At 41.5% G+C, this 16,395-nt stretch overlaps 1 protein-coding gene across 1 annotated transcript; it reads right to left on the reverse strand.

Annotated features, from left to right (window-relative positions):
- Window positions 1-3,733: 3,733 nt before the first annotated feature.
- LOC141082750 (olfactory receptor 12D1-like) lies at window positions 3,734-4,663 on the reverse strand. Its single transcript, XM_073566667.1, has one exon. The coding sequence runs from the start codon at window positions 4,661-4,663 to the stop codon at window positions 3,734-3,736; it is 930 nt and encodes a 309-aa protein (XP_073422768.1).
- Between the last annotated feature and the right edge of the window lie 11,732 nt (window positions 4,664-16,395).

The raw sequence follows: 16,395 nt of genomic DNA on the forward strand, positions 1-16,395 counted from the left end.
TTGCACAGACCTGCGTTGGTCTGCGCATGGCCACCACTAAGCTCCGCCTCCTGCCACGCCTCCTCCTGATGCTGCATGCGACCTGTGTACCCTATCTTTAACATTGGGTACGCAGGCTGTGCGCAGATATGGGTTTGCCGACTCATGCGTCCTTTTGACGGTGTGTCGAGCGCAACAAAATGCAACTGCGCTCGGCGCACCGTCAAAAGGACGCATGCACCGGCAAACGCATGTATGATAAAAAAGTAAAGAAATTTAAATAAAAATTAAAAACATATTAATAAACACAAGTACCAAAACAAGATGAACAATTTAATAGAGTAGCAAGCATACCCAAGTGGAAGAAAAGAACATGCAGCATGCAACAATTTGGACATTACATGAGAAGCTATCAATCCAGAAGGATTTCTTAATTTAGTCCTCTATGCATTTTTTTTTATTAAGAAAATGTATTTATAATACACATAAACTTTAGAAATGTTTTTTTCTCCACTTTTTGTTTTTATATTTTGCATAGTGCTATTGCATTTTCATAAGCACTACCTTTGTGGCAAAATAAATGTAAAGTAGGATCAGGGTTAGGGTGCCACAGTGTGAATATGGTTCTAAACCAAAGTATAGAGCAAGGGTTAAATATGTAGGTGTTTAAACCTTTTCCTTCCCTGCCCTCTTCCCCTTCCATTCCTCCCACTTCCTGGTAGTGGTGGATATAAAGTTGGATAAATATATTTTTATTATACATCTGATGAAGGCTGTAAGCTGGTGAAATGCAATGTGTAAACTTGTGTATTAATAATCTTTTATTTTTAAATAAATGTTCATTGAAGCAATAAAAAAGATACCGTCCTTGATTCAATCGTGGCAACAGAAGGCGGTGCTGATCCTGGTCTTCATTTCTGCTCCTGACTTGTGCCGTGCATGTACGGACATGTCTGGAAGGGGTTTAAAAAAACTATGGTTAAAATAGAAATGACTAAATTTTTAATGAGGTCTTATTTTATAGTGAAAACAATTGAAAAAGTAAAAGTATCAAGTTCCATGCAGTATGAAGTAAAATCATTGCTTGGCAGCGTGACTTCTAGGGGTTTTCCCACAAACCAAAGTACATTTTAATCAAAACATTTTGGAATAACCATAAGTTTCACAACTGGATGTGTTAAAAAATTATTCCTGTGAGGAGATAATGCTACTGTATAAATGTGTCCCTGCTGTGTACTGTGTAATGGCCTTGTCAGTACTGTACAGGAACATAGTCTGATCATACCACAGCTCCTGGGCAGGGGAGGAAGCAAATATACAGACAGAGCACCATTGTATCGCACTTGATTATTTCTGAAGGTAAAAGATTTCCATGCTTGTTTATAAAAAACTAGATGGTGGCCCGATTCTATTGCATTGGGTATTCTAGAATATGTATGTAGTTTATTTAGGAAGACTTAAGAATAATGCAATGAATACACAGGATTTTCCAGGTAAAGTTGCTGGGCGCGACCAATCAGAAAAGTGTGGTTCAAATCCCATGGCAATTCGCAGGCGGACTGCACCTGTCGCTGATTGGTCTCGCCCGGCCGGCCACGACCAATCAGGCTAGCGCCAGTCATCTCCCGGCTGCGTCGCCGCTGACCTCCATGCGGCAGGAGATGACCCGCGGCAACTGTTGGGAGATCAGCGGCTAGCGCCGCAGATCTCCCGACAGTAGGGCTGGCGTGCGTCGTTCGAATTCCGCACCAATTCACGGCCGGACTGCGCCTGTTGCTGATTGGTTGCGCCCGGTCGGCCGCGACCAATCAGCGACGCGGGATTTCCGTTACAAACAGAGAGACAGACAGACAGAATTAGACAATTAAATAGTAGATATTTATGCAGACTTTTTACATTTTTTCTACAATTCTTGTTTTTGGTGACATTTTCTGGCTTATCTGTTTCCAATGGCATCTGAGAGGTTGCTATGGTTACGCTGGTCTACTGTAATGATCTATTGCCTGTCCCTGTGAGAAACTATTTTCTGAGGTATTAAAACCTCTTTTTATTTACATTTCTCAGTTTTTATGTCATTTGTGAGAAACTCTCCTCTCACCTGAGGATATAACTGCATGTGACATTGGTCGTCATGGTAACGCAGCTCCTACCTACAAATAGAATTGTTTCATCTATGTAATTTTGCTTCAGGACGTCTACATACACCTTCTTTAGGGTTGCCCCGTGCCAACCAGGGGTTTTTTGACCTTTTTTGTCTATGCTATCACTGGGCACATCACTGCTAAAGGTCCTATCATTGAGCGCTGTGGGCGCCATCTTTTTTCCTACTGGTGGCGTCACCGCTGACCGGTGTTCGGGCGGTGTAGAAAATTGCTTTAGAAAGGCTTCTGGGATCAACTTTGGGATTGCCCCTTGCAGACTGGGGGGGCTGGACCCTCATCTGACCTTGTTTTCCCTGGGCACACCGCTGGTGAAGGTTTCATCTCTGCCTGCTGCATGCACTATCTTCCTCCTCTGTGGTGACGTCACCGCTACCCGGTGTTCGTGCGGTGTGGAGATTTCCTTCTGAACAGCATCTGCGTCCTGCCTTAGGCTTGCCCCTAGCCGACCGGGGGATTTTCGCCCTCCTCTGATCAAGTTAAGGCAGGGCACATCGTTGGTGAAGTTCCTGTGGAGGATTGCTGCGGGCGCCATCTTCCTCCACCTTCAGTGACGTCAGCGCTACTAGCGGTATCCGGGTCGATGCTCAAATTATCTTGGATCTTCCTCTGTCACCTTTCTTGGGGATGCCCCTCATGGCCTGAGGGGTCTGCGATCTATTTTGGACATTTATCACCGGGCTCACTGCCCTAGAAGATCTTGCTACAGACCACTGTCTCCTCCTGCTCCCCGGCTTCTCCTCCCAGGCTGGTGACATCATCACTGTTAGCGATATCCGTGTCGGTGCTCAAATTGTATTGGAACATCCTATGCTGCCTTCCTCGGAGCTGCCCCTTGTGTGCTGAGGGGTCAGGAGTTGGTTTTAACTTTGTTTTCATAGGGCACACCGCCCTGGAAGATCTGCTCCATGACCGCTGATTTCTTCTGCTCTCTGGCTTCTCCTCCGCTGCTGGTGATGTCATCGCTGCCTGTGCTCACCTCCTGCATTGTGAAGACATCTGCAGCTGACTTATCAGTGCAGAGTTGGTTGTGGCTATATTGCTGAGTTACAGAAGCTACCGGGCATGACCAATCAGCGACGCGGGATTCGCGACCAGACTGCGCCTGTCACTGATTGAAAGTGGCCGGGCGCGACCAATCAGCAAAGCGGGATTTCCGTTACAAACAAAGAGACAGACAGGCAGAAATAGATGATTATATAGTAGATGTTTTACGTCACAGAAATAATGTTTTAGGACCAAAAGTTGATGATAATCATGCTATTACTTGCTCCTTTAATACTTAGCGCTTTTGGTCTGCGGTTTGTGCATTGGTGAGGGTATCACTCCATACTGATCCGCTGGGCTATAATATATTATTAAAAAAAATTCTAAAACAAGCAAAGAACTGTTTACAGTTTCTTCTATTTACTCACAGAAAAATGGGAAAAAGCTGTGTTCTATGATTAGTTTAATTACTTAATTATATTCATTAATCTCTACATTAATTAATGTAGAGATTAATGAATATAATTAAGTAATTAAAGAGTTTCTGATATCGACACATTTAAGTAGCAATCTGAGAGAAAAGTGATGAACATTAAGATGTTATTGGTTCAATTCGATCTTTTGAATAACTTTTTCATTGCTTTCTTCATGTCCTTGTTTCTTAATGTATATAAAATAGGGTTCAAAGCTGGAGTTATGACAGTGAACATAATGGCGGCTGCTCGATCTTGACCGAAAGAGTCCTTTCTAGATGGTAGACCATAAATAAAGATAGCCGTTCCATACTGGAGAGTAACAACAGTAAAATGACCGCTACATGTAGACAATGCTCGTTTTCGTCCTTGTGAGGTCTTTATTTTGATAAGAAATTTGATAATCAAGATGTAGAAAAGGATTGTTAGCATTAAGGTTGTTATAGTTAATGTTCCAGTAACTCTAGGAAGCAACTTCAAATTAACAGATACATCTGTACAGGCCAAGTTAAGCACTGGTTTAAAATCACAGTAGAAATGTTTCACTATATTTGGCCCACAAAATGGAAGCCGAAAAGTCATTATGGTATGCAACAATGCATGGCAGAACCCAAGAATCCAAGAACACAAGGCTAAACATAGACAGATGGTAGAACTCATAAGTATTGAGTATCTCAGAGGAAATGCAATAGCCATATATCTGTCATAGGACATGGCTGAAAATAATATAGCTTCTGTACTACCCAAGAAATGGAAGAAATGGACTTGTAGCATGCAACCATAAAATGAGATTATCTTCTTCTGAAACATAAGATCTGTGAGCATCTTGGGGACAACCGCCGATGAGTAACAGATGTCGAGGAAAGCCAGATTCCATAAGAAGAAATACATGGGTGTATGGAGAGTGAGATCGGAAATAACTATAATCATTATGGACATATTTGCTAAGATGGTTATTATGTATACTAACAGAAAACTGAAGAAAAAAATCATCTGAAGATCAGCCCGAACTTCTAGGCTGGCTAAGACAAAATAGGGTACTGAAGTTATATTATCTGAGTTCATTGTGAATGATGTATTTGGATCCCAAGATAGAAAAATCAAAACAGTCAATACATTTTATAGACCCAGTGTATTCTAAGAAAATAAATCCAATATAAATAAGAAAACCTTTTGAAATTCAAGTTCAAAACCTTTAGAGAATTTTTCCCAAAATTAAATTAAGGGCAATCATATTTACTCCTATTGTCATTGCCCTGAAAAGACATGCATAAAACTCTGAGGTCCCATAGAGCTATATTCAATGCTTCTCCAACTTTTTAATGCAAACTCAACCATAGTAATGTCAAGCACATCAAACCTCAACATAAACAACTAACTCTTCTATGCACTCAGGCATTCACCTGTTCAATAGGTTCATCGCTTTATGGCTTTCTCACCTGTCTCTGCTGCAAAGCTGTGGCCTATGACATCGTCTCACTATCCAAATTCACCCCAAAATTGCTGCTACATTCCGTGCCTTTGCTTTTCTAGCGGCTATGATAGTCTCTCCTGATTGTCTGTGCTATACCACGTGCTGTGATAGCTGCAATGTAGAACATGGAAGCTCAATTAGCCACATCCAATGTCACATGAGCCTTTTCTGGATGATGCAAACATCTGCAATGTGTAAAATGGCAGTGAATATTTTTTGTGAGTAGCGCAAAACTAATCGCACATTGTTCGAATGTGTTGGCTTCAACTCTTAAACCCAATAATATATAAGAAACATACTAAATTGAGCAATTGTGTTCGACTACAAAGAAGGATATAGAAAAAAATAGCTCAATGGAATCCATAGTTGCATGTTTTGGACAGAGTATGGTACTTCAATATGTCTGTATTAGTTTAATTTTCATTTTAAGGAATGATCTATTGAAATTCCTATTAATTTGAATCCAATCATCACACCAATAGGCTTGTAACTGTGTCACAGTGTGACTACACAGCAGTGGTTATAGCGCAGCACAATTCTACTGGAGCACTGTTACTGCAGTAACCTCTTTAATTCTGTGGTCAATAAACGCCTTAGTGTCTTAGGGGTTAGAGAAACCGGGAGGGCTCCATCCATTACTGCACTCGCACCCTTATATGTCCATGACAGCTGGGAGTCTAAAAAACTCTTAATGTCTGCCATCAACATATTCCTACTAGCCTAATCGATGACTTGCCAGTGAATCACCGACAAGCTGCACCTTGATATATTGTGTTGGCAGACAATGAAAATATGATGAAATTATTGAATTGTGAAAGGCTCCATTTTATTAAGGTTTGTTTAAAAAAAATCCTGCAATAAAAATATCAACTTTTTTCTTATTCTGCATTTATTTAAAAAAATAAATTAACACATGAAGTTGCTGCATTCCTCAGGATCTATAAAGGCTAATACAACATGGTAAATGACAAAACAAAAATGCAAAAGCGCAATGACAGCTTTACTTTTCTACTCCCAACTGTCAAAAAACACCTAAAGTTACTGATCATTTTAACATTTTTCTGCACTAAAATTTCTCAGCGGACCTATGAGTCTACAGTCTTCAACATTGTCCATTTCTTTAGCTTGTTTAAAAAAGCTTGAACAGCGCATCATGAAACCCAATCTGCTTTGAAATTTTTGCCTGTCTTGCTATAGAGTATGGACTATGGCTTGAAATTGTCTTCCACAACCTCACCTTTGCAGCTGAGGTTGGTTGTTCCTTACCCAGTTTTAAGTCTCATACACAGCTGTTTCAGCTAATGACTGTGTTTCAACCTATATATGGAAATGATTATCATTATCATTTGTTTGGCAGAACTGGGGACTCACCTTACTATATCTGACTATAATCTTAGAAAATCCATGACTTTGTATCTAGAAAAATTGATGCCTTGATGAGGTTTTGAAGGCACAGAGCGGTCACCAAATACTGATTTGAAATACAGTTCAGTTTTGTTAATTCCCTCTGCATTTTGTTAATTGATAAAAATATACTATTAAATATATAAAGCATTCTTACTTAGCAGCATTTTTCCACAGCTGCCGAAAACTTATGCACAGTACTGCATATTTTAAGGGTAAAATTAAAAATTCAAAATATGGCAGTTTTGCAATTTTATTCAAACTCCCCTGACTTAAATAAAATTAGGAAAAGTTATTCAGTAAGTTATATTGTTGATAGCAAAAGTAGGTGAGCAATAAATAATCCCATGCTCTAAAACGGTTTCTCTATAGCTCCATTAACCGATAAAAAATAAAACAAAGTAATAGATCTCTGAACACTGGGATTCAAAAATGTACAAAAAAGGGTCCAAAATATACCTGGGAATGAAAGTAGAGGAACCATTCAGTAATAAAATTGGTATTATTTGTTTTATTTACCTATATCTCTAGCTGTCATCTGACTATCGAGTCATGCCTCCATTTTTTTAGTTTTCTATTTTCTATCTATCTATCGATCTATCATCTATCTATATATTATCTATTAGGAATCCAAGAAACAGGAACAGCACACTGGTTTTTCAGAGTAAATAAGAGCTGCTTATTTAGCCCATAAGTGCGACGTTTCGGTTCAAGAAACGAACCTTTTTCAGGCTTTATCTACCTGCCATATAAAACACATTGAATTTACACTAAATACTATGATACATTTTACTACCCTCTACTAATCAATATTCAGGCTCGCATACCTTATGGTTAGTCTTACATTCATAAGCTGTAGCCTAATGAAAATCATTATGTCTTTCTCTGATAAATACTCAAGTATGGCTTATCATTCACAAGTTACTGGTAGAGGCTTTTAAGGCTTTTGGGTTGAATCATTTATTGTGCTGAATGTAATTTTTCTACATGATAATTAACATTGTGTCTCAATGGATATGGTCTACAAGGGAAATCCGCAGATTGTCCGGCGTTAGGGAAATACATTATTTACAGCTGACAAAGAGGAATATGAGACAAAACAAACAATATCCAGCCAATGTAATAGCCATTGGTCAGAAGAATGAGTCTAACCCCTTCATGACCTTGGGCGTACCTGCACCGCTCCTGGCACATTAAGCCCCTAAATATTGTGACCGCTCCAGACTGCAGCATTTAGCAGGCATGCAGAGGGAAGGAACCCTCTACACTGCGTGCAGAATTATTAGGAAAGTTGTATTTGAGTGGATTCTTTTTATTATTGAACAACAACTATGTTCTCAATCAACCCAAAAGACTCATAAATATCAAAGCTTAATATTTTTGGAAGTTGGAGTGTTTTTTTTTTTAGATTTGGCTATCTTAGGAGGATATCTGTTTTTTCAGGTAACTATTACTGTGCAGAATTATTAGGCAACTTAATAAAAACCAAATATATACCTATCTCACTTGTTTATTTTCACCAGGTAAACCAATATAACAACACAAAATTTAGAAATAAACATTTCTGACATTCAAAAACAACAAAAAAAATCAGTGACCAATATAGCCACCTTTCTTTACGATGACATTCAAAAGCCTTCCATCCATAGATTCTGTCAGTTGCTTGATCTGTTTACGATCAACATTGTGTGCCGCAGCCACCACAGCCTACCAGACACTGTTCCGAGAGGTGTACTGTTTTCCCTCCCTGTAGATCTCACATTTTATGAGGGACCACAGGTTCTCTATGCAATTCAGATCAGGGGAACAAGGGGGCAATGTCATTATTTTTTCTTCTTTTAGACCTTTACTGGCCAGCCACGCTGTGGAGTATTTGGATGCATGTGATGGAGCATTGTCCTGCATGAAAATCATGTTTTTCTTCAATGATACCGACTTCTTCCTGTACCACTGCTTGAAGAAGGTGTCTTCCAGAAACTGGCAATAGGTCTGGGAGTTGAGCTTCACTCCATCCTCAACCCGAAAAGGTCCCACAAGTTCATATTTGATGATACCAGCCCATACCAGTACCCCACCTCCACCTTGCTGGCGTCTGAGTCAGAGTGGAGCTCTCTGGCCTTTACTGATCCATCCTCGGGCCAATCCATCTAGCCCATCATTTCATCAGTCCATAAAACCTTAGAAAAATCAATCTTAAGTTATTTCTTGACCCAGTCTTGACGTTTTATGTTATGTTTCTTGTTCAAAGGTAGCCATTTTTCAGCCTTCCTTACCTTGGCCATGTCCCTGAGTAAGGCACACCTTGTGCTTTTTGATACTCCAGTAACGTTGCAGCTCTGAAATATGGCAAAACTGGTGGCAAATGGCATCTTGGCAGCTTGACGCTTGATTTTTTCAATTCATGGGCAATTATTTTACGCCTTTTTTTATCAACACGCTTCTTGCGACCCTATTGGCTATTTACCATGAAACACTTAATTGTTCGGTGATCACACTTCAAAAGTTTGGCAATTTCAAGACTTCTGCATCCCTCTGCAAGACTTCTCACAATTTTTGACTTTTCAGAGTCCGTCAAATCTCTCTTCTGACCCATTTTGCCAAAGGAAAGGAAGTTACCTAATAATTAAGCACACCTTATATAGGGTGTTGGTGTCATTAGACCACACCCCTCATCATTACAGAGATGCAAATCACCTGATTTACATAATTGGCAGTTGGCTTTCAAGCCTATACAGCTTGGAGTAGGACAACATGTATAAAAATGATGATGTGATCAAAATACTCATTTGCCTAATAATTCTGCACACAGTGTACACTTTAGTGCCCCGCGATGACATGACAACATCCTGGTCACCAGGCTATGTCAAGCCCCTCATGTTCTCAGGAGCTTGCGCCAGCGCACCACTGACCGTTATATGCCATTGCAATTCTCGTGCATTGCAATGGTTTATAACAGTGATCAGGCTGCTGAAAGTGAAAGCCCCATAGTGGGGCAAAGTACAAAACTTAAAAAATTGTAAAAAAAAAAAAAGGTAAAAATATAAAAAAATATACAGAGATTTATTCTTGCTCATTTAAAAGAAGGTATCCAAAAACATTTACCAAAAATATTTGGAAAAAGGGGGGAGACATGGCAGGAAAAAACATAATCACCACATGTGTTTCGAACAGTACATGTTCTTTGACTTGGTGTGAATAAACACCATACCATGGGAGGAAAATAAAGAATGAATATAAAAACAGAGAAATGTATAATACAATTAAATTAATAGTGTAACAACTAGTGTTGAGCGATACCATCCGATATTCAGAAATATCGGATCGGATTGGATCGGCCCGATACAAAAAAAGTATCGGGTATCGCCGATTCCGATCCCGGAAGTCCCATTCAAGTCAATGGGACAGAAATATCGGAATTAAAAAAAACCCTACTACATACATGCTACATATATACTACATTCATACAACATACATACTACATACTACATACATGCTTCATATATACTACATTCATACAACATACATACATACTACATACATGCTACATATATACTACATTCATACAACATACATACTACATACTACATACATACTACATACATACTGCATACAATACATTCATACATTCATACAATGCATATATAGACATACAGTACATATAACATAGAGTACATACTCACCATCACTTGTCACTTTGATCCCCCAAGCCAGTGTCATCTGTGGAAAAATATGAAAATAACAAACAAACAATATACTCCCTGATCCGCAGAAATCCATGCGTGTGTGTCCCACGCCGATCTCCCATGGAGAACAGCAGCATCAGCTGATGTGACTGCTCTCTACGGGGCTCCAGGAATACAGTGACGGGAAGTAGGTATCCTTTATGGCAAACTTTATGGCAAAAGCTGCGTGGGAACTTTCTCACACAGCAATGCCAAAAGTGAGACTAGGGACTATTTTTTTACAGTGGCAGAGGAATATAGTGCAGAAGGATACCTACCTCCCATCACTGGATTCCTGGAGCCCCGTAGAGAGCGGTCGCATCAGCTGATGCTGCTGTTCTCCATGGGAGATCGGCGTGGGACACACATGCATGGATTTCTGTGGATCAGGGAGTATATTGTTTGTTTGTTATTTTCATATTTTTTACAGTGAGAATGACACTGGCTTCGGGGAACAAAGTGACAAGTGATGGTGAGTATGTACTCTATGTTATATGTACTGTATGTCTATGTATGTAATGTATGAATGTATTGTATGTAGTATGTATGTATGTATGTTGTATGTCTGTAGCATGTTGTATGTATGTAGTATGTACTATGTATGTAGTATGTAGTATGTATGTTGTATGAATGTAGTATACATGTAGTATGTATGTAGTATGTAGTATGTATGTATGTTGTATGAATGTAGTATATATGTAGTATGTATGTATGTTGTATGAATGTAGTATATATGTAGTATGTATGTAGTATGTATTATGTATGTTGTATAAATGTAGTATTTATGTAGCATGTATGTATGTTGTATGAATCTAGTATATATGTATTATGTATGTATGTATGTTGTATGAATGTAGCATATATGTAGTATGTATGTAGTATGTATGTATGTATGTTGTATGAATGTAGTATATATGTAGTATGTATGTATGTTGTATGAATGTAGTATGTATGTAGTATGTATGTATGTTGTATGAATGTAGTATATATGTAGCATGTATGTAGTATGTAGTATGTATGCTGTATGAATGTAGTATACATGCAGTATGTATGTAGTATGTGTGTATGTTGTATGAATGTAGTATATATGTAGTATGTATGTATGTTGTATGAATGTAGTATGTATGTATGTATGTTGTATGAATGTAGTATATATGTAGTATGTATGGTGTATGAATGTAGTATATATGTAGCATGTATGTAGTATGTAGTATATATGTATGTTGTATGAATGTAGTATATATGTAGCATGTATGTAGTATGTATGTATGTTGTATGAATGTAGCATATATGTAGCATGTATGTAGTATGTATGTATGTTGTATGAATGTAGTATATATGTAGTATGTATGTAGTATGTTTTTTTTTTTTTTTTTTACATTCAACACATTAGCCGGATGATGGGACTACTACTGTCCAATCATTGGCAAATGTGTCAATCACTGTCAGTGAAGCATGCATCGCCTGATGGGACTTGTAGTCCCATCAGACGATGCCTGCACACACACAAGATCCCCGGCAGGCCCGCACAGACCATCAGCAGCCGGCACAGACCACCGACAGCCGGCACAGGCCCCCGAGAGGCCTGTACAGACCACCGGCAGCCGGCACAGGCCCACGACAGGCCTGTATAGACCCCCGAGAGGCCCGTACAGACCACCGGCAGCCGGCACAGGCCCCCGGCAGCCAGCACAGACCACCGACAGCTGGCACAGGCCCCTGAGAGGCCCGTACAGACCGCTGGCAGCCGGCACAGGCCCCCGACAGGCCAGTACAGACCCCCGAGAGGCCCGTGCAGACCACCGGCAGCCGACACAGGCCCCCGAGAGGCCCGTACAGACCACCGGCAGCCAGCACAGGCCCCCGAGAGGCTCGTACAGACCGCTGGCAGCCGGCAAAGGCCCCCAACAGGCCTGTACAGACCCCCGAGAGGCCCGTACAGACCACCGGCAGCCGGCACAGACCCCTGACAGTCGGCACAGACCCCCCGCAGTCGGCACAGACCGTGCATCATTAATGCGCACAGACCGTGCATCATGATGACATCATTTCAGCAGCCAATCACAGCCACAACAGTGGCTCATTGCATTATGGGGACTTCCGATTCCGGTATCCGATATTGAAAAAATATCGGTACTCGGTGTCGGAACTCAGATACAGCGAATATCGGCCGATACCCGATATATGCAATATCGGAATGCTCAACACTAGAGTTGAGTGAAATGGGTCGAAAAATTTCAAAAGTCGCTGACTTTTGGTAAAGTCGGGTTTCATGAAACGTACTTCGACCCTAGGGTGAGGTCGGCCACGAGCTCGGCGACTTTAGCGCCAAAGTCGCATTTCAAAACTTTGTTTTCCGCCCTTTTTCAGCCAATCAGGATCCACGGACACTGTGAGCAACGTGATGACATAGGCAGGGGTCACCACCATCTTTGAGAAGGGCATGCAAGTGATGGGCTTGCTTTGGGGGGGCGTCACAGGGGGTATAAAAGGGTATGCACGCCGACCGCCATGTTACTCATGCTGATCTCAGAATAGGGAGAGCTGCTGCTAATTCTGTAGGGAGAGCGTTAGGCAGGGAAGAAGACACCAAAAACTGCTTCTGCTGCTAGCGATTTTGCCTGTACAACACACCAGTCACTGTGTGTGCAGTGCAAGTGGAGGCTATATTTTGCTGGATCAGCTGTGTTGGTTGTTAGGCTGCCTTATAAGGCTTCCTGATAGCTGCATTGTTGTTTTCCCACTGCTCTGCAAACTGCTCTTTTAAAAGCAATCCAAATTTTTTTTTTTTGTCCTGGTGAGGTACTGAGCGTGCATTTTTTCACACCATAAAGCGGTGTACGCTCCTCACACAGTACCGTATAACGGCTGTTATCACGGCCACAGTGAAGCTATCTGTGTGTGACTCTGTAAGGATAAGTCGAGGACATGTTCCGTTCTTACAGACCTCCACCTTCTAGTTTTGTCTGGTTTTCAAACAGTTAAGTATATTTGCTGTTTGATCACACTCAAAACTATAGAGAGACAGCGTGTGTCAGTCCGTATACATAAAAAACACGGAGCTTGACAATTTTATGGACACCGGACAGCGGTGTACGTGCACGCTCCTCTCTCAGTACCGTGTAACGGCTGTTATCACGGCCACAGTGAAGCTATCTGTGTGTGACTCTGTAAGGATAAGTCGAGGACCTGTTCCGTTCTTACAGACCTCCACCTTCTAGTTTTGTCTGGTTTTCAAATAGTTAAGTATATTTGCTGTTTGATCACATTCAAAACTATAGAGAGACAGCGTGTGTCAGTCCGTATACTTAAAAAACACGGAGCTTGACAATTTTACGGACACCGGACAGCGGTGTACGTGCATGCTCCTCTCTCAGTACCGTGTAACGGCTGTTATCACGGCCACAGTGAAGCTATCTGTGTGTGACTCTGTAAGGATAAGTCAAGGACTTGTTCCATTCTTACAGACCTACACTCTAGGGAGATTCCTATTCAGCCCAATTCTATATACACCTTGTAGTTTGTCATACACTAGCCAATTTCTGCCTGTGACATAGCGGTGTGATATTCACTGGGCATCACACAATCCAACAGTGTCCACAAGTGTGTTCAGAAATTCTACATCTCCCCTGTTCTATAGTGACATTTTTCACACCTGCGACATTGAGCCTGTGACATAGCGGTGTGATATTCACTGGGCCTCACACAATCCAACAATGTCCACAAGTGTGTTCAGAAATTCCACATCTCCCCTGACCTATAGTGACATTTTTCACACCTGCGACATTGAGCCTGTGACATAGCGGTGTAATATTCACTGGGCCTCATACAATCCAACAGTGTCTACAAGTGTGTTCAGAAATTCTACATCTCCCCTGTCCTATAGTGACATTTTTCACACCTACGACATTGAGCCTGTGACATAGCGGTGTGATATTCACTGGGCCTCACACAATCCAACAGTGTCCACAAGTGTGTTCAGAAATTCTACATCTCCCCTGTCCTATAGTGACATTTTTAACACCTGCAACATTGAGACTGTGACATAGCGGTGTGATATTCACTGGGCCTCACACAATCCCACAGTGTCCACAAGTGTGTTTAGAAATTCTACAACTCCCCTGTCCTATAGTGACATTTTTCACACCTACGACATTGAGCCTGTGACATAGCAGTGTGATATTCACTGGGCCTCACACAATCCAACAGTGTACACAAGTGTGTTCAGAAATTCTACATCTCCCCTGTCCTCTAGTGACATTTTTCACACCTGCGACACTGAGCCTGTGACATAGCGGTGTGATATTCACTGGGCCTCACACAATCCAACAGTGTCCACAAGTGTGTTCAGAAATTCTACATCTCCCCTGTCCTATAGTGACATTTTTCACACCTACGACATTGAGCCTGTGACATAGCAGTGTGATATTCACTGGGCCTCACACAATCCAACAGTGTCCACAAGTGTGTTCAGAAATTCTACATCTCCCCTGTCCTATAGTGACATTTTTCACACATACGACATTGAGCCTGTGACATAGCGATGTGATGTTCACTGGGCCTCACACAATCCAACAGTGTCCACAAGTGTGTTCAGATATTCTACATCTCCCCTGTCCTATAGTGACATTTTTCACACCTGCGACATTGAGACTGTGACATAGCGGTGTGATATTCACTGGGCCTCACACAATCCAACAGTGTCCACAAGTGTGTTCAGAAATTCTACATCTCCCCTGTCCTATAGTGATATCTTTCACACCTGCGACATTGAGACTGTGACATAGCGGTGTGATATTCACTGGGCCTCACACAATCCAACAGTGTCCACAAGTGTGTTCAGAAATTCTACATTTCCCATGTCCTATAGTGACATTTTTCACACCTGCGACATTGAGCCTGTGACATAGCGGTGTGATATTAACTGGGCCTCACACAATCCAACAGTGTCCACAAGTGTGTTCAGAAATTCTACATCTCCCCTGTCCTACAGTGACATTTTTCACACCTGCGACATTGAGTCTGTGACATAGCGGTGTGATATTCACTGGGCCTCAAACAATCCAACAGTGTCCACAAGTGTGTTCAGAAATTCTACATCTCCCCTGTCCAATATACACCTTGTACCTTGTTTTATATTACTATATAGTTTGTGGGATTTTGTGTACATTTTTACCAAAAATGAGGAAGGCTGGTGGAAGAGGCCGTGGAATTGGGCGGGGGTTGCCAGCTGGTAATGATGGTGTTGATGGTGGATCTGATTGTAGTGGCAAAAGCAAAATAGGACCGAATGCAGGAGGTGTTGAGCCTGCGTCATCGTCTGGCTCCACAAGGCCTCGAAGGCTTAGTTTTCTAGGAGTTGGCAAACCGCTTTTAAAGCCAGAGCTTCAGGAAAAAGTTTTGGCTTACATTGCTGACTCAGCCTCCAGCTCTATCGCCTCCTCTTCTGAAGTTTTAAAAAATAAAAGCACTGAGTCGTCATTGGAGGCTCATGTTCATGAACCACACTTTTCCTTGTGTCCTTCACCCCAACCAAGATTGAAGGATGATGCAGGCCATACAACTGATTACTCCATGGAGCTGTTTTCACATACCATGCCTGGGTTATCAAATGAAATGGTGAATTACCCAGGCCAAGATGAATCTGACATGGAGTGCACTGATGCACAGCCACTGATAGATGATTCTGCTGTTACATACACTCAGAGCACTACTTTGTCCTCGCAGTGTAATGAGCCAGATTCTGACCCTGATGAGACTCAGGTGCCCCTTCCCGCATACTATACCACCATACACGGTGACACAGAGGAAGGTGCACATGACATTGAAGAGGAGGTGATGGATGACCCAGTTGTTGACCCAGATTGGCATCCATTGGGGGAAGAGGGTGCTGCTTCCAATAGCTCAGATGAGGAGGAGCATCCACAGCAGACATTGACATCGCAACAGCTGTTATCTGGCAGGCCCTGAGCACTCCAAAGACAGGTTCCAAAAATCAAAAGAGTTGCTGGACAGCTTGTCCAGACGGTCAAAATAGCACAGCGTGCTAGGCCGCAAAATGTCTTCCAAAGTAGGAAGAGTGCAGTGTGGCATTTTTTTGAACAAAATCCTCATGATCAGGCCAAGGTTATCTGTAAGAAGTGCGCAAAGACCTTTAGCCGAGGGAAAAATCTGAAAAATTTGAATACCAGTTGCAT

Source organism: Dendrobates tinctorius, unplaced genomic scaffold (assembly GCF_039654945.1).
Source record: "Dendrobates tinctorius isolate UK_male_01 unplaced genomic scaffold, ASM3965494v1 ptg000019l, whole genome shotgun sequence".
Lineage (NCBI taxonomy): Eukaryota > Metazoa > Chordata > Amphibia > Anura > Dendrobatidae > Dendrobates > Dendrobates tinctorius.